This window comes from Perognathus longimembris, chromosome 14, assembly GCF_023159225.1.
Source record: "Perognathus longimembris pacificus isolate PPM17 chromosome 14, ASM2315922v1, whole genome shotgun sequence".
NCBI lineage: Eukaryota > Metazoa > Chordata > Mammalia > Rodentia > Heteromyidae > Perognathus > Perognathus longimembris.
The window spans coordinates 55,079,875-55,101,882 of record NC_063174.1 but is presented as its reverse complement, the minus strand read 5'-3'; the positions used below and the strand labels follow the sequence as shown (position 1 = coordinate 55,101,882).

The 22,008-nt window shown below is 40.9% G+C and overlaps 1 protein-coding gene across 1 annotated transcript in view; it reads right to left on the bottom strand.

Moving 5' to 3' along the window:
- Window positions 1-22,008, bottom strand: part of Unc79 (unc-79 homolog, NALCN channel complex subunit) — a 220,870-nt gene that overhangs the window by 7,203 nt on the left and 191,659 nt on the right. The window contains 8 exon segments of the mRNA XM_048362115.1: window positions 3,124-3,201; window positions 5,245-5,442; window positions 6,397-6,583; window positions 7,446-7,621; window positions 9,545-9,634; window positions 12,759-12,836; window positions 18,785-18,889; window positions 21,323-21,433. Coding sequence (XP_048218072.1) covers window positions 3,124-3,201; window positions 5,245-5,442; window positions 6,397-6,583; window positions 7,446-7,621; window positions 9,545-9,634; window positions 12,759-12,836; window positions 18,785-18,889; window positions 21,323-21,433 — 1,023 coding nt within the window.

Sequence of the window (22,008 nt, the reverse complement as noted above, 5' to 3'; positions counted from 1 at the left end):
TTTCATGGACTTTCCTGCCCAAGCTGGCTTTCAACTGCCATCCTCACATCTCAGTCTCTTGAGTAGCTAGGACTTCAGGCATGAACCACCAGAGTCCAGCTGAGAAATCTCTTATCAGACAGATGAAAAAAAAAATAAAGTCACATATGACCAAGATAAATAATTAATGAGGTGACATGATTATGATTGTACAAATACTAAAAGTAAAACATATATTAGCAACAACTTCATGTTACTGAAATTGACTATTTTGATGAAATGGACAAATTACCAAAGCTCACTTAAGAATAAACAAATACTTGAACAGCCCTATATCTATTTCAAAAATTAAATGTTTATGTATGTATATAATCTACCTATTGGCAATACGGGGGTTTGAACTCTGAACCATACTAGACAAGAGCTCAACTATTTGAGTCACACCTCGAATTTGGAATTTGAAAATCATTTTGCAATGAGAATTCTGTGTTCATATGGCTCCACTAATGAACTCTACCGAACATTTGAGGGCATGCCAATTTTAAACAAACTTTTTCAACATAAGAGGAATATTTCTCAACTTACTCTAGGAGGTCATCATGACCCTAATACCAAAACCAAATACAAGCATCACAAAAAGGAAAGTTACACGTCAATATTCTTCATGAACACAAAGTAAAAATGTTCTTAAAAAAAGCCAGCAAGTTGAATGTGGTAAGATATAAAAAGGGTAAAACACTGCAACCAAATATGATTTATTTCAGGAATACATGTTGGTTTACTATTCAAAAGTCCAAAAATAAAACTCACCATACTAATGATCAATAAGGTCATATGACCTTCTTGGTGGGTTTATTAAAAATGTTTGACAAATCTAACAAAATATTCCTGGGAAAAAGCTTCTAAGCACAATAGGAATGAAACAGAAGCTTTCTCAATCTGATAAAGGTCATCTTAATCTGATAAAGGTCATCTTAATCTGATAAAGATCATCTCAATATGATAAAGGTCATCTATGGAAAACTAGGAGCTAATATTCATAGTTAAGGATGCAAAACTAAATGTTTTTATCCTGAGAGCAGAAACAAGCCAAGGATTCTCACTGCTTCTATCCAGTGGTACATGAGGGAAAATTTGACAGAAGTATGAGACAGGAGTTTGGGAAACTAGAAAGCATTTCTGAGAGTAGTTAAAGAGAGCAGGAATAAATGGAGAGACATGGCTTATCTACAGGTCAGAAAACTCTGGATTGTGAAGATAGCAGTTTTTCTCAGCCTTTAGCCTCATTGCAATAACAACAAAATTCCTTTCAGGTTTGGTTTTTTTTTTTTGGTAGAAATTCACAAACTGATTTTCAATTTATTTAGAGACTTTCAGGTGTAGTTGTTCATATTTGTAATCCCAGCAATCAAGGGACCAAGGCAGAGGAACCCAAGTTCAAGGCTAGGCTCGGATACATGGTCAGACTCTGTCTCAGAAAAACAAAAAACTATCTAGAAATTCAAAGGACTGTAAAAGCCAAAGAATTTTATAAATATAGATTTCACTGATTTTGAAATATTTCATAAAGCTATAGTAATTTCAACAGCGTAGTTAGTGGAATAGAATTTAGAATCTAGGGGTTGGGAATATGGCCTAGTGGCAAGAGTGCTTGCCTCCTATACACGAAGCCCTGGGTTTGATTCCCAAGTACCACCTATATAGAACATGGCCAGAAGTGGCGCTGTGGCTCAAGTGGCAGAGTGCTAGTCTTGAGCAAAAAGAAGCCAGGGACAGTGCTCAGGCTCTGAGTCCAAGGCCCAGGACTGGCCAAAAAAAAAAAAAAAAAAAGAATCTAGAGATAAAACCATACAACTATATTCAACTGATTTTTACAAAAGTATAAAGGCAATTTGATAAAGGAAGAACAATATTTTTAATATTGATGTAGGAATAATTGTGTACCCATATAAAAACACAAAGAATCTCAACTCATATCTCATACCATATAGCAAGTTAACTTAAAATGAATCATAGACTTAAATACTTAGAAGAAAATATAGATAACACCTAGAAGAAAGCACAAATGCTGAGCCTAAGGGCACTAAGACAACAAACACTAAGGAAGTGGAGGCAGGAGGATTGGGAATCTGAGCCTCGACTGAGATACATAGTAAGATTCTCATTCTTTGGACTAGGCAATTAAAAGTACCCAAGACCAAAATTACCAGGAAAAGAAAAATTCACAAATGATATCTCATTAAAATCAAGAACTTCTATCCCTTTCTAAGTACTGTTAGGATAACAGAAAGACAAAGAAAAAAGTATTTTCACATCATGTGTCTGGCAAGAGATTTTGTCAAAATTCAACTATAAGGAAAAATCTCAAAATTCAGTCAAGAAAAAAACAATTCAATAAAAAAAATGAGGAAAATGACAGACACTTCACCAAACAAATGTATAGACAGGAAATAAGAAAAAAAATGATGCTTATCATCACTTATTAACAGGGAAACACAATTTAAGACCATAAGATCCAGTACATATTTGTTAAATATTAAAGATTGGCTATACTGTGTGATATGAGTGTAAGCGAATGTCACAATGAAACTCAGTATTGGGTACAATTAATATCGACTATTAAAAATTGACAATATCAACTGTCCTCACATATGTGAAGGGATTGAATTGTTCATACACTGCTAGTGTCAATAAAACAGAGCACAATCGTTATGGAAAATAGTTTGCCGAAAATTTCTTAAAAAGTTACATAATACCAACATATAGACAAAATCTCTCGGTATTTACTCAATAGACACAAAAGCAAGCATGTGCAGAAAGATTTATATATAACTTCATAGTAGCTTTACTTATAATAACCAATCTCTCTTACCACAAGCCCATTTCAGGTCACTGTTTCTCAGTGATACCTAAATTCCTGTGTTCTTTGCTGTCATCGTAGAGTCGGTCACATTGGCACACACAGCAAGAGCAGAAATAACACAATATCCATTTGGAAGAGCATTGCTATATAGAAAGAAGCCTGAATCCTCCATTTAGCACTTAATTCATTTTAATTTTCTATTCAGAATACACATATAAAATAAATGTACACTTGCTTTGAGCAGTACAAAATGGTCTATAAAAATTGTAAGGTTTTCCTACCTTGACAAAAATGGTTGAATTGCATTCCTGTAATGCCTCCATTAAACTAATCACATGGAGACACACCATTTCTACCATCTGAAACAACAAACATGAAAGTCAGTTCCACTCTCAGTGAGGCCGAAACATTGTCACTCATCAGAGCCGCCGAGGGCCAACGCTAAGAGGTCTATCGGCACAGAGTCCCGGGAAGACTACAGGGAGTGGGGCCCTTCTCCTTGAAACCTAAAACCAGACAGGGAACTTTTTCAAGCTCCAGAGGCTTTGTGATTTGTCATTCTTTCATCATCAACTCAGGACTGCCAAGCAAACTCAGGTATGGTGTTTGTCCATCTGTACTACACAGTGACTTGCGTCAAGAGACAAATGGCTTCATTTCCTTCATCTCCAGCCACAGCACCTTTTGGGCTTAGTCACTATCACCTTGGTCCTTCCTCTATGGTTATCTCACAGAACCTGGGTGTTTCCTTTACTGCCTCTGAGATTTTCTTCTTTATGGAACAAGGCAGCCATGCTTGAAACGGTCCAAATGTACAATGGAAGGGCGAATCCTTATTAGAAATCCCTCAGGTTGGATTTTAAACATCCCAGTGGGGTGTCACCAAACTGGTTTGTATGATCTACCAGCATTTTCAAAACAGGATTAACTAAAATTCACATGCAACATTATCTGTAAGCAATACACTTGGCAACACATGTATTTGTAACATCTGAATATCAAGGGCATTTTGAAGGAGACCATTGTTGGGATAAAACGCTCTCCATAGTAGTCAGGACTGTTTATGAGCTCTAAAATTCTCATATAAACTTCCTTTCCATGGAATCCAAACATCACTGTAAAAGACAGCAACATCTGCTTCACTAAAGCAGGTGCTTCTCTCGGGCTGGGAGTGTGACTGGAGTAAGAGGGATTCATGCCCAAGTCTGATGGGGGGGAAGGGAGGGAGAGAGAGGGAGAGAGAGCACTAAAGGAAACAAAGACTCCCCTTCCTAATCAGAGCGAAGAAAGTATCTCTTAGATTAATATCCAATCAATTCAAAACTCACACTCCAGGGAAGGGGTGGCACTGTCCAAAAAGAAATGTACCTGACTTATGTAACGGTAACGCCTATGTACATCACCTTTATAATCACAATAAAAATAACTTTAAAAAATACTCACACTCCCAATACCTTCCGGGTCATACTGGATTCTCACTGGTGTGCTTCCAGGTTACTGACTTCTTACAGATAAGAACTGCACAAACGGTGCCCCTGTACCTACTGCCCTTGCTGCTGCCCACTCCGCTGGAGTCCGCCTCCAAGGTAGCAATCAAACCCGGGGACTCCTTGTAAACTCTTCCCTCTGCCGCCAACTGGCTCCGTGAGAACCACTCCAAGCTCCTCCAATGAAGGGGGCTCAGGCTAACCATTCCCCAGGGGTGTTTTCTTTTTCTTTCAGGAATGGTCTAGAACAGCCTCTCTCTTGGTTAGCCATCAACATTAAAATAATTTCAACAACTAGGGAGCAGTTGGAAAAATGTTTATAGAATGACACAAAATGGCAAGGTTCTTTCAGATCTTAAGCCTTGAGTAGAATGCATTCTGAAATCAATGTACACTTAACCTACCACGGAGAAGAGGTTCTAATAGCTAAAGTTTTTGAAAATTACATGGGAATCAAAACATGATATAAATCTTCCTTCTACCTCTTTCATTTTATAGCACCAGAACAGTAGGCAGGAAAAAAAAAATGCTTTCTACTTGTTTTAGGATATTCAAATACTTATGTTATACCAGATCATGCTTTGATACACGTATAGATTGTAGAATAGCTATATCAAGCTATTTAGCATATGCATTACCTTTTTTCTTTTTGATAAAATAGTAAAAATGTTCCTCTTCACGAGTTTCAAGTACACTAGTAACCATAGTCACCCTTACAGCACCGTTATGCACAGTAGATCTTTTGAACTATTGTCTGCTTTGTTTTCAACTAAAACTTGGAGCAAGCAGAATGGCTTCTAACAAATCATTGACTGATGTATATAACTCGTCACAAGTGAGGTCATAAAGAACCGGCAGAAGGAGAGGCCAGGAGTGAGAGCTGAGACCCTGTTCCCTGGCGCTCCATGAACTCACCACTTTGTTGTGGGCCATTAGCTGGAGGATGCTGGGTGTCACTCTACTCCAGAACTCCAGGGCGGTGAGGATAGCCGTGAAGCTGAATTCGTTCTGGTTCTGGACGTTCGTAGCCACGGCACTTTGTTCACAGTACACCGTCCAGAGCTGGGCGAAGATGAACGCGTGGAAGAGGGAGCACATGTGGAGCACGGAGGTCTGGAAAGGAGGACGGCAGGGCGCTGGTGCACGCTGGCAGGCTGTAGCCTCGTCCAGGTGCACAGGCAGAGCCCAGAGGAGTGACCTCCACTGCAAGCTCCCGAACCATCACGTCTAAAACCATCTGCTCTTCTGTCCGCGCGAGTGTGCCCAGAGAACAAAGCAGCTTTCCCAAGAGAGGGCAACCGGGCTTGCAGAATGAACCCACCTGCTCCCCCTTGCTCTTTTGTGAACCTGACATTTCCACCCGTAAACTAGTAGGAGGCTTTATCACACAGTCAACTTGCTGTGGCCTCTCAGTTGGCTCAAACCCGCAAGGACCTCCTAGAACTTTCCTAAGCACAGGGAAAGGCCCTTGGTCCCCTGCACAGCAGATAAGTGGGGTCCGGTTTGCATGCACAGATAGATTCATGGTCGATGCCCAGCTGAGGTTTACTTCATTCTCTTAAGCATATCATCTATGGCTACAGTGTTTAAAGTTCATTTGTGTGGGTTGTTCCAGGGTGTGCGTTACTGAGCTCTTCACTCTCCTTGCTTTCATGCTGTATTTTCGTGTATCCCCAGAGATTTTTAAGTTGAAAAGATCGTGTAATGAGAATTAGAGCGCTAGTTCCCTCCGTTTCATCCTTGGTTCTGAAAACTGATCGTAAAATCCCCCCTATATTCTTAGCCTTTTGTTTCTCTTCTTTGTTTTGAGACTGAAATGCCTTCCCATCACGGGCTTGCCTCCATCATTTATCTTCATAAAAGTAAGCAATTTAGGAGGAGGAAAGACAGTCTGGGAATTTAAACAACTTTAAATAAAGCATTAGCACGAAGTTGCTTTTCTAACATTTACAGGAGGGCAAGTGATAAGATCACATTGACTTCCCAGAAGGAACGTAATTGGTTGATAAGGGTTTCCATTAGCAATTTCCGTGCATGTATAGTCCCAATCTCGCAGAAACCGCTTACCTTTGATTGCTCTGGAAATCCAATCAGGATGACAATGAGATGGTCTGCGATATGAGAGCCTGCATCCAGCGGTATGGGCAGGCAAGGGGAGGACGCATTGGGACACACCGCATTGTGAGTGAGGGAGCCCAGAAGCAGCCAGGACAGCAAACGGATGTGAGAGACGCACTCGATGAATTCTTTAGGTCTGGCAGGGAGGAAGGAAGCATTCAAGATGAGTTTATAGATTCCGTTTCATTGAATGCCCACTGAAGGCTTGTGGAAGGGAGGAATTAACAAAGTAAAAGCAGTCGTGTAGGCAATTACATTAAGTGAAACGCCAAGGCGGAGTGTCAACCTGTTTCTCTTCTTTTCAGCTCTGATCCTGGATCTTAGCCTCTTGAGCAAGGAGCAGCCTTTGGTGACACAAGATTAAGAATGGCTCTTCAGTAATCTAGCCACCTCTCTAACTGGCTTCTGTTTCTGAATCCTTTCCTTTTCTCGCATCGGAAAGTCTCGAGACGGAAATAGACATGCCTCTAGCCATAGCTTTCCCTGTTCACTACAGTTCCCCCCTGTTGCTCTCCTTGCCTCTGACCGCCATCCCTTCCTTGACAGGAAGGATGCCAAGCAAGGCGGCAGGTTCCAGCCTGCTCTGAGTTCCCATGGAACCCCATTATGCGCGCCCCTTCTTCTCCAGCCTCTGTGGAGCCCAGATCAGGGACCTGCACCTCCTTGTAGTGGCTTTTGTTTCACCTGCCTGCTTGAAAGCACAGGTAACACGAAGTAATCGATTCATACCTACTGACGTGATGAAATTCAGAGTTAAGACTTTATATATTTCCCTTGCCTGTGAGGATTACTGGGATGTTTGCAGGTAAAGGCCAGTGTGTCACAAAGTGGCCAGGGTCAGTGGGTAAATACAGAGTAAATACAGAGTCTTCCTCCTCACCCATCCTATTTCACTCTCAGAAACCTTCAGTCCGTTCGCGTATGCGATGGCGGAGCCTCTGGGAACTGGGGCGTGCTCCGACCTTATTTCTGCTCATCCCTGGAATCATGCGTCTTACCCTTGCTGCATGGCAGAAGGAGGGTGGTAGAGCCAGGGCAGGTAGCGGATCACAGCTTTGTTATCCCTGTGGTTGCCCCTGGAGATTTCCATGGCTGCTATCTGGGCCAGGCCCACTTTCAGATGTCCACCAAAGGTGTCTTCGTGCAGAGGCTGGGAGCACGTTTTCATGTGGCTCTGCAAAACCAAGCATCACCTGGTCACTTTGGCATGTACCTGGAGGCGAGAAGTCTATCCTTCCTATCGGCACTCCGAGCACACACCTAGGGACACTTCAGTGACTTCCGGTAGCACTCAGGATAGAAGAGAGACGTATTCCTGGGCATGGCCTGTAGAGCTCCAGTGACGAACCACTGTAGCCCCTGCATCCTCCTCCTCGTCCACCTGAGCTGCAGTCACACTGGCTCATCTCCTCTGCCTGACACGCTCCTCCCGCCTCTCTTCACAGAATCGTTTAAATGTTACTGCAAGGGTCACTTTCACAGGAAGCCTTGCCGGAGCTACCTGGCTAGGCCCGTGCCACTGATTAACCCGTTCACTGCAGCAATGGTGAGAAGCACCATTCTACTTCATTACATTTGGCCTCCTAGGTGGACTGTAATTTTTCTCATGGCAGTACTGGGTCTGCACAAAGGGCCTTGTGCTTGCTAGGCATGTGGTTTTCCTTTAGAGCCGCACCTCCAGTCCTAAACTAGACGTTCAATGAGGGCAGCTACTCTGTTTTGCTTGTCACTGCAATGCAATGCCTAAAACAGTGCCAGGCACCTTACTGGTACTCAATATACATGTGCTGACTTCGAAAGCTTTCTTTGGTCAGGAACCTGAAGCCTAAGTTCTGCATCTCTTTCTGTCCCCATGAGTCACATGGCTGTGAACAAGCCACTTGTCACTGATCTTTCTGGTCAGTTTCCTAATATGTAAAGCCAGAGGGTTGGACTATGTCTACGGTACCCAACGTTTCCGTCATTCTGGATATTGTTAATATTTTTCAAGGCATCTGAAAAGAAGTTCCAAATGTTTAGGAAATAACTGTTTCCTTTTACTCATCAAATTCAGGTTAGCACGGGCAACCAGATTCAGTGATCAGAAACCAGTATGTAACCAATGATAGGAGAGCTTACTTAGAAATGACTGGGCTGAGACAAGGTAAGAAAGGATTGGCTTTAAGATTTTCGTTTCCTTCCTGCACCTAGGAAATACCCTGATTAACTGAGAAGGATCTAAAAGTTGATCTCAGAGGAGAAACAATGTTAGCTGCTGGACGCTGGGGTCACTGAGCATTTCATTTATCAGAGGAGAATCATTTAGTGTTAGGTTGAGATTAGGCTGCTCTTCAGACCTTGCCTGAATTCTCATCCGCCTCTGTCCAAGGCTCCCTCAAATCTCTCACACCATTAATCTTTTAATTCTCTAGTTGTGTCACGCAGTAGACTTACATCAGCAATCCATTCCACCACCACCCAAAAAGAGCAATCCGTAAGCGCAACAACTTCAGTGGGATTTTGTCCCTATGCAGACTAAATTTTGTTCTTTGCTTCTTTAAATTTTTTTCTTAAAGGAGATAGTTTGAATTCAGGTAAAATGAGAAATGGCTTACAATGGGGTAAGGTTTAGGAGAACCTCTTTGCAAATGTTGTTTGGTTTCAACCTTGTAACAATAAGGCAAGGGAGGTGCCGGTCAAATGAGGAAATCAAAACTCAGTATCCTCAAATAACTCTGTGTCACAGTCAAAAGAGAATGAACTGGGAACCACAGCTGTTTTAGATTCAATGTTGACTACCATTTAATGGTATATTTTGACCAAAGCCTCAGTGTTTACATTTGTAAAATAGAGGTAATAAATGTCACAATAGGGGCATTATAAAAACCGAACAAATAGCAAAATGAAGATGAGAACAAAGCTGATATCATTTGGCCTTCCTTCCTTTCCTCGTTCCCTTTATGCACAACTGGATCCCATTTCTTCAGACTCCAAGTCTTGGGTTTAATCAACAGCATCACCGCCACCTACCCAGGTGGCAGTGAATTCCCACAGGGTTTGCTTAATTCTCTAACAGTGTCTGAGTCTTAGGAACATGAGCACGAGGAAGCCCTCTTACCTTCAGTTTGGTTAGTGTGTGCATGTCGGCCATGAAATCCAGCACTTCGCTGATGTATTGCCTCATGCACTCCATCGCCGCCGTCCCGCACTGAAAACACGAGGACACAGCTGGTAGGTACGCTGTGTACGAAGGAGTTATTCCATTTCCTGGACTTCCTATTCACTCCGCTACTCTCAGCATAGTTTGTAATTATCTGTCTATAGTTTGGACAAAATCTGCTAAGATGTTTGTGGTAGAGAACAAAGAAACAAGAGAGGCGCCTGGAGGAGACAGAGTTAAATGGTATTTCTACTGGGCCGCTGAGGTGATTTTTGTTTGCTTGTTTTTAAACCTGCTATGGACAACGGTTCAGCCTAGATAATGTTATTATCACCCCAGATCACTGCATGCCTCTGGAGAAGTCTTGCACTCACATAAAACATGGGCTACCAAATACTGCCATCAGAATCTTAAATCTTATTATACAAACACGTGTGTGCACGTATATACATGCAACACATTGTTGCTGCTGAGTCAAAAGTTCTTCTGTTCGAGTCAAGTCAGAGCTTCACTTTGTATACATGATAGGTGCACTATTAAACAGATAGACGCATTCATGTCAAGTAGTCACTAGGACTAAATGAAAGACAGCAAACAGTAATCTTCTTTATATAACTTGAAGTATACCGGGACGTTTTTAACAGGAAAAAGAAAACAAACGTGCTTCCGCTTTAAGTTACTAACTGGCATGGAGATGCTCTCTTAGGGTAATGCAGAGAATCTGGGATCAGAAGCAGAGCAAAGGGAAATAAACTGACAGGCCTTGTGAGAGAACCCACACACCAGCCCGGGCATAATGTGGATCAAAAGCAGGCAGTCTTTGAAGTCATGTGAATACGATGCTAAAGGCCTCTGCGGACCTTCTTTAGGAAATCTGGAACATTATATACTTAACTAGCTCACCCAGTGGCTCTTATTTTCCCATATTCATGTAAATCTGCACGGCTCCGAGCTATCTCACCTCCTCTCCCTTCTAGAATGTTACGCTTGTCAGCTCTTCTGACACGATAACAAGCAGTAAAATAAGGTCGTCGGCAGTCTGTCAGAGTGTTTTCCAAGCACTTCATACTTACTAAGGTTTTCTTCTTTTAATTTAAATCAAGTGAAGGAATTATAAAAGGGTATTGTTTTCCTGCTTTTGCAATATGAATCCTTCAGTGAAAAAAAAAAGGTATTTCCCCTGATTTATTCCATTTTCTCTGACCTTTCACACATCATTCAAATAGAAGCACAGATTCAGTTCTTGAATTTCTTAAAAAAGGGATTTGCTTCTTTCATAGGCAATATTTTATACCAGCTCAACTAGGCAAATGTCAGAAAATAATTACTAGGAGCATTATTCAATATTTGCTCTTTAAGTTTGAATATCAAGAAACGAGAGCAAAAATTACATAGTTACTTTACTCTAGAGATAATGTCTACATCCAATTAAAAAAAAAGCCTTGTGGTCAGGGGAAATCAGGGAGCCATCTATACTTATCAAACAATGCACAGCATTTCTAATCACCCTTTGTAAACTTTTTAAACGATAAATACAACCTTAGATGTGTCACTTTTGAAAAATCATGAAGAGTCAAAGCTCCATTTGTTTCAAAAGATTTATATTTATTTCAGTAGGAAAAAATGATAATGAAGGAGTTCAAAATCTACACTAACCTCAAATGCATGAAATGAAATAAATAATATCCAATTCTTCAAAATATATCTGATTTTGATGTTGTAATTCTTATAGAAATAACACACACTTATTGCAGAAAATTTGGGAGATACAAGTTACTAAAAAGGAACAATTGGAATCAACATATACTAATTCCTATCCTCTCTCTCAGAGAAAACCACTGTGAATATTTTTGTCTAAAGTTTTCTCAATAAATATACATACACATAATTCTTACAAGATTGAAATAACTTTGTTCTAACTTGCTATTAAATTTGTCATAGGTATTTTCTAATTAATTAAACATTCTTTAAAAGTTGATTTGCTAGCTACTATATAATAGTTTATCTTATGAATGCACCTAATCTTATTTAAATAATACGGTAGTATCAGGCATTTACTTTTATTTCTGTAATTTGCTTTTTTGAGAGGGAGTATTGGAGTTTGAACTCAAGGCCTCACACTTGTCAGGCATACACTCTACTACTGAGTCATAGTTCCAGCCCTTCTTGCTAGTTTTAAAGATACTTTAGTCAATACACTTGTATAAAAATATTTTAGGGACTCTTTTTTTTTTTGTTTTTTTGTTTTGCCAGTCCTGGGCTTTGGACTCAGGGCCTGAGCACTGTCCCTGGCTTCTTTTTGCTCAAGGCTAGCACTCTACCACTTGAGCCACAGTGCCACTTCTGGCCATTTTCTATATATGTGGTGCTGGGGAATTGAACCCAGGGCCTCATGTATACGAGTCAAGCACTCTTGCCACTAGGCCATGTTCCCAACCCCTTTAGGGACTCTTTAAAACATTATCTTTAGACTCTCTGTGCTCAAGGCTATAGTACTTTTCTTCTCCAAGCACACAAGTGGAGAGGTAACTGGGCGTCAGCCAATGGGACACGAGTAGAAGAAACAAGCACTTCCAGCCTTGACACAGGGAAGTGGTTCACGTACCTAACTCACTTACATTTCCCAACCTGTCCACTGACCAAAGGGATGCATATGCAGGAAGGAACCCAACCCCTAATGCATCTATGCGACACCTCCCCTTGGCTCAGGTTAGCACATGAACCCATTTAAACAATAAAGTTGTTTTGTATTTAGTTGCTCAGAACTGGAATTCTATCTCATAGTGTCTTGTATTATATTTCCAAGAACCCTTTTCAAAATCACTATCTAGTAATTCTATGCTCAGAAATGTATCGTAAAGAAAGCAAAACATGTAAATATTATTCTTAATAAATAACACTTAACCAGCACCTGCTACATGTGTTGATATATTTCACATGTGTTTTCTCAATCAGTCCTCAACCTGTATAATTTATAGGGCCTAACTACCCTCTTACATTCCATCTGTAGATCAAACAAATAATCAAATAAGCATAGGCTAAATAACCTTCCTACAATCACACAGCTAGTGATGGTAGCTCTCAAACCCTGATGTGAGTCTAAAGCCTACATTCTTAAGCACTATTTCATGAAATTAGGAAAATAAAGACAATTAATTTGGTCAAAACTTACTCCAGGTACACAGGCTATCATCTGCTTGCTCAGAATTGTTGACTCAGCTAGTTTGGTTCCAGCATCTGCACAAATAAACTAATAAAAAATTGAAAGGGTAATTATTTTAAGAGCACTCGGACAGTAATAAGTAATTTATACTTTTACTAACATGGCTTAAATTCATTAGTGTTTACTTTTATGATAGACTATCCTAAATACGCCAGACACACTAATCATAATAGTTTGTTCCTAGCAGCATAGAACCAGCCTGAACATGCACATTCTTACTTTACCCAGAAATGTAAGTGGTAATGAAATGGTGCATTCAATGAAGGAAAACACAAAGGGTGTCAGTATTGTCTGAGTTATTCTGGGGTCATTCCATTCATCCTGAAGTACTTCTTGACAGTTTACTGTTGGCACAGATTCTTAGATTTTAATGAATTCTATCATTGCAGCATACACTCAGATTCAAAATAGTAAAGTTATCATCTTTAGAGTGAGAACTCTCTCTGTGTTTCTTCCCCCCCCAAAGACCTCCCCATGTCTTGTCTTCCCCCTCCCACTTCATTCCTGTGTTTCCTCTGTGCTGAAGTTGGCCCCACTCCTGCTCCCTGCACCTGTGGGGATTCTTGCACACTTCCATTGTCATGGTCAATATATTAGACTGCAGAGACCCAGAAATGTGTCTCACAACCTTCGACAAGCTCTTCCAAAGAACACAGCCCTGGTGAATATTCATGGCATTAGCGTAGTGTCTCACATCCCAGAGGACTCAGGATGAGTTTATGAAATGAAGCTATCAATCAATTATGATGAAATCATAATGAGGATGGAATATGCCAGATAAAATTTCATTTCACTGATTACAGATTTTGACAGATGTTTCTTACTCACTGGGACATTCAACTATTTATTTACGGTTTTAGGAAGAAAGTTAGATAAAGTCCGCTGAGTTTTCTATGAGATCTGTTTAATTTCTCTTTTAGACTCTTACCGGTGGTCCCACAAATGTGGGAATGTGAAATTCTTTCTCTTCAGAGTTTAGTGGCTCTGAAGAAGTTTCAACTGTAACAGTGCTTCCTTCTCATTTATTTAGAGGACATGGTGAAGCTGGGTGGGTCAAGACTAAAAATGAATCCATAGAGGCTTTGTCACGGAAACACTATAGACTAGGGCCAGAAACATTATGGAGGCCTGACAGGAAGCTCTGGGACGAGGGAAGAGAAATCGGCAGATTGATGATTGCTGCTTAGACACAAATCTAAGCAGTATAAATGGCCAGCAAGGTGGAGCGCTCAGCCAAAGGCCTTCTGAGGTCAACTATTTGTCTTCGACTCTAAAAAGCATGGTCATTCATGGAAAGTATATAGCTGTAAGGAAGGGAGTTGGGGAAGAGGTCAGCCAACAGAGCTGTTCTTAGTGTTACATGACAGGAACTGGCCACAGTCTTTGATGTGAACATTTTGTCATTTCCATTTGCCTCAAATACTATTACAGGAAGCAGCAGAAGGGACTGTTTGATCATTTACTCTGAATTGGCAAAGAAAGGAACAGCTGGGAACATCTTGGGACTAGCTAAAAATCTCCATTATTTTATTCAAGTACACTTATAGCTGCTTGCCTAATCTGGATTTATGTCTAGTGAAATAAGAGAAGAAAAACACTAAAGCAGGTTTAAAATGGTAAAGCCTTGGACTCTGGCTAGAACTTGTCAGTTAAAAGTGACACCAATAATATTTGATAGAAGAATAGAATGAGAAGGAACACAACCTTCTGGCACAAAGGGCATGGCCTCTTTCAAAATGTTGTCTTCCAAAGCCATCCCAGGGGGGCAAGCTCAGACAGACGACTTGTAACTAGGCTCCAAAACATCTACCAGGACCCAGCATTCCTATTACTTGCTTTACCACAGATATGAGACTGCACAGCTAAAAGAGGCCCCAGGGAAGACAGACATAAGGACTATCTGAGGTAAAGGATGCTTAGAAGAACGTCTTGAGGGACAGCTGAAAGTGCTAGGCTCTTCCAACTACTCTTGAACAGCTGGTGGTCCTTGGGAGCAAACTAGAATTTGTGAATTTCTGATCCCTGGCTTCAGGCGGTGCCTTGGCCACATGCTGTACCCAATGGAGAACAAGACCCAGAGTGAGCCCATTGTCAGTATTCTTAGTAGCCACCTATGTCAGTCCAGATCTAAGGTCAGAGTCAAGTGTCTGATTGGTGATGACTTTTATGATCAGAATGAATAAAAATTACCCCCAAATTAATTTTACTCAAAAAGGAACACAGGTATATGATCCTCTAAGATAGTACCTTATTCATTAAATCTTTGTGTCTTCATTTAACTAGAGGTGCCAATGATGAACTTTGAACGAATGCTTCTATAATTGTGTAGGACTGCTCAAAGTACAAAGCTATAACTAAAATCACTGGGCAGGGGGGAAATTATATTGCTGTTGAAGTAAAAAGTCTATACTTTCGGGGAGAAATCTACCACTAAAATATGCCCTTCTACATGGGCACAAAAGAATACAGAAGTAACATGATATCCATTATGTGTCATTACTAAATTCTGTCAAAATGATATCTAAAATAGTTTCCCTACCTCTTATCCTACCGTCATCAGATCATTACTAATTCAGCTAGTATTAATAATGCCACTCAACTAACTCTGTGAATTAAAAACAATGGCTATACTTGTGCCATTTCTTTGTCTTCCAGCCCACAACGAACCTATTTTTAAAAGAAAGCCTTTTGCCAACATGATTTCTCATAACTTGAATATGCAGGTATATCCCACGGAGTGGGGGAGGTACATGCAAATTCGCAGTACGTATACTCTTCACATACAAGAGGAACCAAGGGAATTCATTTTGATTGGAATTTAGTCTTCATGGTGATTTTCAGTGGGTTATTACCGATCTATTATGAATGCTTTCTTTTCATCTATCTCAAGAACAATTACAGTAACAAATACATCAAATATCTACAGTAAACCAGCAGAAGAGAATATTGCAAGCCACGGGAAAATGTCAATACATTTGAATTCAAATAACATAACAATTCATCTGTCTAAAGTGCTTTGGGAGAAACATCTCCTGACAGTTGGCAATTTTTTTTTTCTTTTCAGTCTTTATGCCTCTTTTTCCTGTTGGGGGGCGGGGGGCGGGGAGGAATCACTGAGCACTTAAGGCCACCTGACTTCATTTACAAGTAAAAACAAACAACAGAAGTCATGGCTAGACGATCATGAGTACTTGGCTGGGGAATTTCCCATGATGCCAGGCCTCCAGGAAGAATTTCTAGGAATTAAAAAACAGACGGGTGCCTGCCACTGTCTTGAAATGATTATAATTCATGTGCCCCTGCCCCACATTCCTGGTGGATAAGGGATCTTATAAACGTTGTATTTGATAAACAACAAAGGCATGGTCTACCTATGAGAAGAATGTGAATGGTTCATCTCAGTAAACTCAACCATCTATTTGCAGAGGAGGTGCCCTAGTAGTTCCTAAGAGGGTTAAAAAAAAAAAAAAAAAAGAATGGCGACTCTGTATCACTGGAGAAATTACAGCACTCTGAGGGTTTGTCTGCAGGAATTCTTCCCAATTGCCCCTTCTTTTTCTGTTTTTGTGTATTGTCTTCAAACCATGATCATAAATATCCACGAAGAACATTACTGTCCGGCTTTGACACACCATTCTATCCTTACTGCTAGAGGAAATTAGACTTTGCCAGAAAACCATGCAGACAACCAAGTAAAAAGAACAAAGAAGAGGTTGAGTGCCAAGCAAAGGCATCGGCAAGACCCTGTCTCATGTGAAAGAAGTGCGGGCTAGTTGTCTGAGGTGACCTATATAATCTGGGGGGGGGGGGGGTAGAAGGCGGAGACCCTGATATGGATGTGTGGCCCAGAGGCTTCATCATGGCGGGCAAGGATTTATGGCTGCTGTCCAAGTAGTAGATAAGGAATCTTGCAGCTGCCCAGACCTGAAGGTCACTCTAGGGGGATCTTGCTGCCTCATCTGGTTGTAGCTGCCCCCAAAGGAATGCTATCTCACGGTAAAGGGGTGGGGGTGCAAGCTAATTATTCACTGCCTGCCTACTGTTGCCCAGGAAAGGAGCATGCTGAGCTATGAGAGAAGAAGCTACTGGGCCAACACTTCCCGGGAGTTTAGTTGTCTGGGTGCTAGGAGCTGGCCCTGTCCATCAGTAAAATGAAGAGTTTCCCACGTATCTCGCCTAGATTGCTAAGGAAGAGTTGCTGAGAGAGCAGGCCATCACCTCCTCTGTCCTCCAGAGAACAGCTCAAGGGCCTCAGCAGTCCAAGGCAAGAGAAAAGGGAAACTGCAGAGAGACGAAGTCGTTATGAAGACAAAGGTGCCTTTCCTTTACTCCGCAGAGATCCTCTCCCCATGGCTTGCAAAGGACCTCGGGAAGGGCAAGGCGACTGCTCACTGAAGGTGTGCCTCGCGGCCACCTCTCTCGTTAGGAAATGAAGGCGTACATGCCAAGAGCTTATTGACAAAGAGTGTGTTATTGCTTCAAAATGGCATAATGCTTAACATTTATTTGGCTAGAGAGAGTTGAAGTGGTTTATAAGGTTATTCTTCATGTGCTAGAGCTCCAAGTGTCTCCAGCATCTCTAACCTAAATCCATTTTTGTGTTGTTTTTGGTTCTTTGTGCGAGGGCCTAAACTCAGGAGCTCAGGCTCTCCTGGGCTTCCTGGCTCACAGCTGGAGCTCTGCTACATGGGCCGCACCTCTAGTCTGGCATTTTGCTGGCTAATTGGAAATGGAGCGTCACAGACATTTCTGGCCAGGATGGCTGGCTTTCGACTCAATCCGCCAGGTTTCAGCCTCTTGAGTAGCTAGGGTTATAAGCATGAGACACTGGCACCCAGCCCACCTGAGTTGTGTGTGTGTGTGTGTGTGTGTGTGTGTGTGTGTGCGTGTGTGTATACATATATACAACACACATACACACGTATATGCTGTTATTGTTCATAAGAGCTGAAAATATAATCACAGTACTCAGGAGGCTAGCCTGGGATACATAGAAGAGACGCTATCTCCAACCAACCAACCAACACACCCAAAACAGATGAAAATGTTACAATAAATGAAAATTCATAAAAATCCATTTCAAAGTGTCTATGTTTGCTTTTCTTTCTTCTTGAAGCGAATTTGATTTTGTTATTTATTCACCTAGCTGTGATATGAAACCATTGTTTTCGTGATTTTTCCTTAAGTACAGGGTAATTTAAACGGCCCATGGTTCTTCTGCTAAGAGGTGTGAAGTGCTTATTACAGCTGGCAAATGCACTTCCCAGAAAACCAGGCTCCATCACTCACAGTATGGAGTGCCAAACCCCAGGAAGACCCGCCACACCCATGGGCTCTGCTCAAGGCGAGGGCAATTCAGGGAACTGCGCCCGGTAACCATAGGAAAACACATGCAAAGCCCACAGCTTAGGCTGTTAGGCCTACACCTCTCGATGCCCTGAAGCCAGTCCACCTCTGGGCTGAAAACACAGGCACAGGTCAAGTCCTTTGCCTGCACTCCCCGACCCTCTGTGACCCAGCTGGCAGGCCATTTTGTTGAGGAAGTCCTCCCTGATTCTTCCTGCTCTCAACTCCCCTTCCCCCAGGGCTTGGTTCACCTCCCTTTCCCCTGGCACTAGTCAAAGCCGTCTCAAGTGATTGAATTCTTCGTGCTTGCCATGCTACCCAGTGAGGGACGTGGGCTGATGGAGGGCTTGAAGACAGAACTGATTGTTTCATTCTTCTTTTCACACCTCACGGAACTAGTTCCACACAAGGAAGAATAGAAGAACTGTCTTGTTGTGTTCTTTTTTTGTGTGTCTTTCAGCCAGTGGAGGGGCTAAGTGCTTTTGTACTAGTTCTGTGCTCATATAAGACTCACTGCTTCTCATCACTAGACAAAGGCATTTGGTTCAATTCTAGGCTTACACATCCCTTATTTTTTTTCCAAATATACGTGACCTCATGAAAAGTTTTATAAACATAGCATAGCTCACCTGGACAAGCAGAAGGAGGTTTGTATCTGGCAAAGGTGATTTGAGCTTTAGGGCCTGTAGAAGTTCTAGAACAACACTACGAGACAAGTAGAATTTATCCCGTTCCTAAATCAAAACAAAACAGAAGAGGTAAGAATTTTTTAAAAATTCAGTTAGAATATATTACATCAAAGGAGTTTCTAAAAATCACAGGCTATGGATTAAAAGCAGTATTTTAAAATGTAGCAAGTTGACCCAAAAAAGTAAAATTAAAACTAAAAAGAATAGACATTTTATATGTTTAATGAGCTTACTAAATCAGTGAAGACATATGATTTAATCAGTATGAAACAACAGACAATATTCTCAATATTGAAACTACAGGATTTGGTTCTTGTCCATAGGAACATTACCACACAAAGCTGAAAGTACCTTTTTTAATCAAAATGACTGAGGAAAACATACTATGTTTCCAAAGGTCTCCTTACCTCTAAGTAGCTTATTCTGTAGGCGGACCACTCCAAGTATACAAGAAAAGAATGGACTCTGCCACCCATTTTTGCTAAGCAGCATCATTTTACTTTAATAGATTTGCTCTTTTTAAAATAATAAATAAAACTATAGAAACAGCTGAAGATTCCTGTAAAGTGCTCTCTTCCTTCTTTCCTCCCTTCCTTGAAGTAACCACAATTCTGAATCTATGGCTTGTTGTTTCATGTATGCTTTTACACTTTACCACACAGGTACTCCTTCATTATAACTCACAGTCCTATTTAGTTCTCTTCGCCTTTCTACATTGTTTCTCAATTCAACGTTTAATAGTATTGCATAGTATGAACAGAGCAGAAGTGCTCAGTCAGTCCTCCCACTGATGGCACATTAGATTGTTTTCAACGTAATAGGCCTGTTTTATTGTCCAATATAACATACATGCAAAAAAATACACAAGATACAAGTGTTTAGTTGGCTGGATTAAGGTGGGCATTGATTTGCTATTAACTATTTCTTATATTTTTCAATATTATGTGAGAAAGTAGAAACTCTGTATAGACTGAAACTTTCTATAATAATAATTATGGGTGGGTGAAAGAGGAGTGGTAGATAATAGGAAGTGAAGGGCCTCTAAAATTAGGAAAGAAATATGACTTACGAAGGAACATATGGATAGTCAAAACCATAAATATCTTTAATTCATAAAAGAATCGAGAAATTCTCTCAATACCTATAACATTCAGCATGTCAAGTACAAATTCTTTGTGATTCTTCCTCCAAAAGATGTAAAAGAAAGGTAATAAACCAGGTGCTGGATGCTCACACATAGCTATTTGGAAAAGTAGGGCCAAAAAAAAAAAAAAAAAGCCAAACATAGAACTGTAGCTCAATTGATAAAGCATTAGCCTTGAGCCAAAAAAGGAAAAAACAAAGCTCAGGGACAGCACCCAGGCCCTGAGTTCAAGTCCTAGGATTGGTAAGACAGACAGAGAGAGAAAGAGAGAGAGAGAGAGAAAGAGAGAGAGAGAGAGAGAAATGAGGGGAGAAAGAGAAGAGAAAAAAAGGAGAGAGGGAGAATGACTTCTAAAAATAAAACATCGTTATTGCATTCAATTCTACAATGTATAGATTTAGTTTTTAAGTGAAGCAGAAATTATTTTTAAGGAAATTAGTTTTAAGGATATGAAAGAAAAAATACTGTTGCTTTTTTTTTAAAACAGAAAATATGGGTAACAAGTAGCTCATAATTAGAAAGGCCAAAGAGAAGATTATCATGGAATACTTAATGTGCAAAATGGACACAAATTGGTAAGAAAGATGTATGGGGGTTTTAAACAGAAGGAAAGGCTTGTTATAAAATAAATTTTAATGGGGGAAAAATAAAGGGCTCATAGAAGTAGCCAATATGAATAAAGGCGCATTCTGAATGTTAAAGAGAGAACAAGAGAAACAGAGACGCCATTGAAAATACACTTGAAAAACACGAAACTGGAAGGGCTGACGTGTGGTCCCCATTTTCCCCTGCCTCCTCTTTTCTACTGGGACAGTGTTTACCAGTCCCCACTGGGCAGCTCTGCCCGTTGGGCTAGAGTAGTTTTCCACTTGCTTGGTTGTGGGGAACAAGGTGCTAAAAACAATTTAACTGAGGAGCCATGATTAAGGCAAAGTCAAAAAAACAAGATCCTCATTCCAGAATTTAGACTGAGGAAACAGCGGATGAAAGGAAATCAAGGTGATCTTCATGGGATGTCACCAATTACAAGCAGTGATGGGTTGCCCGTCATCGTGGGAGAGTGAACTCGAAACGGACCTTCATTAATTCATGGCATTCAAAACTATCTCTTTCCTTCAAAACCACGTGACCTCAGTTCTCCAGTCTGTATATTTCAGATGTGGTATGTGTTAAGGATGCACGTGCATATGTCGAAGGTTTCTTTCCAGTGATGTGCGACAGCTCTTGGGAAAAGGACACATTTTAAACTACATCAGAGCAATTAATCTACCAGGGATAGGACAATAATTCCAGAGTGTTTCTGCTGGTTTCCCATGAACGACCACAGACCTTACCTTCGTGAAAGCCCGATAACATAAGCCACACAGCTCCACCAGGTAGGCCAGAGTAAAGACAGCATTCTGAATCACAAAGCTGAGGAGCTTCGAAAATGGCTCCAACAAACTCTATAATGAAATTAAGACCAAGAAAATAAGTTTCTGATTCTTAAAAAAAAAAATTAGAAGTATTAAAAGCCTATTACATTTTAATGACACTTTTTTTTTAATTTAAGTGGCTACTGTAGTAACTCCATTGGTCTAATAAAAACAAAACCTTCCATCAATGACTCCAGAGCATAATTTAAAATTTTTAGTGTTTTTTTAAAAAAAGTTTTTATTGTTATTTTAAAGATAATATATACAGAGGGGTCCGTTACAGTTACGTAAGTCAGGTAAAGAGTACATTTCTTTTTGGACAATGTCACCCCTTCCCTCTCTCTCTCTCCTGGTTTTCCCTCCCATCTCCACCCACTCTTTTAGTTGTTTAAAAGGAAGTCCATTTTCCCATGCAGCATCACGTACAGGTGTACCAGACTGCAACCCAGTCCTGTCTACCCGGAGCAACCCAGATGCCAGGGCTTCTTGGGCAGGGTTGCCCCAGGGTCTCCCGCTCTGCTTCCCAGAGCAGTGAGGGGTCTATGGCTCATCCACAAGCCGACTTCTCACTCCCACAGAGCCACCTCCCTGGGCACCAGCACCCC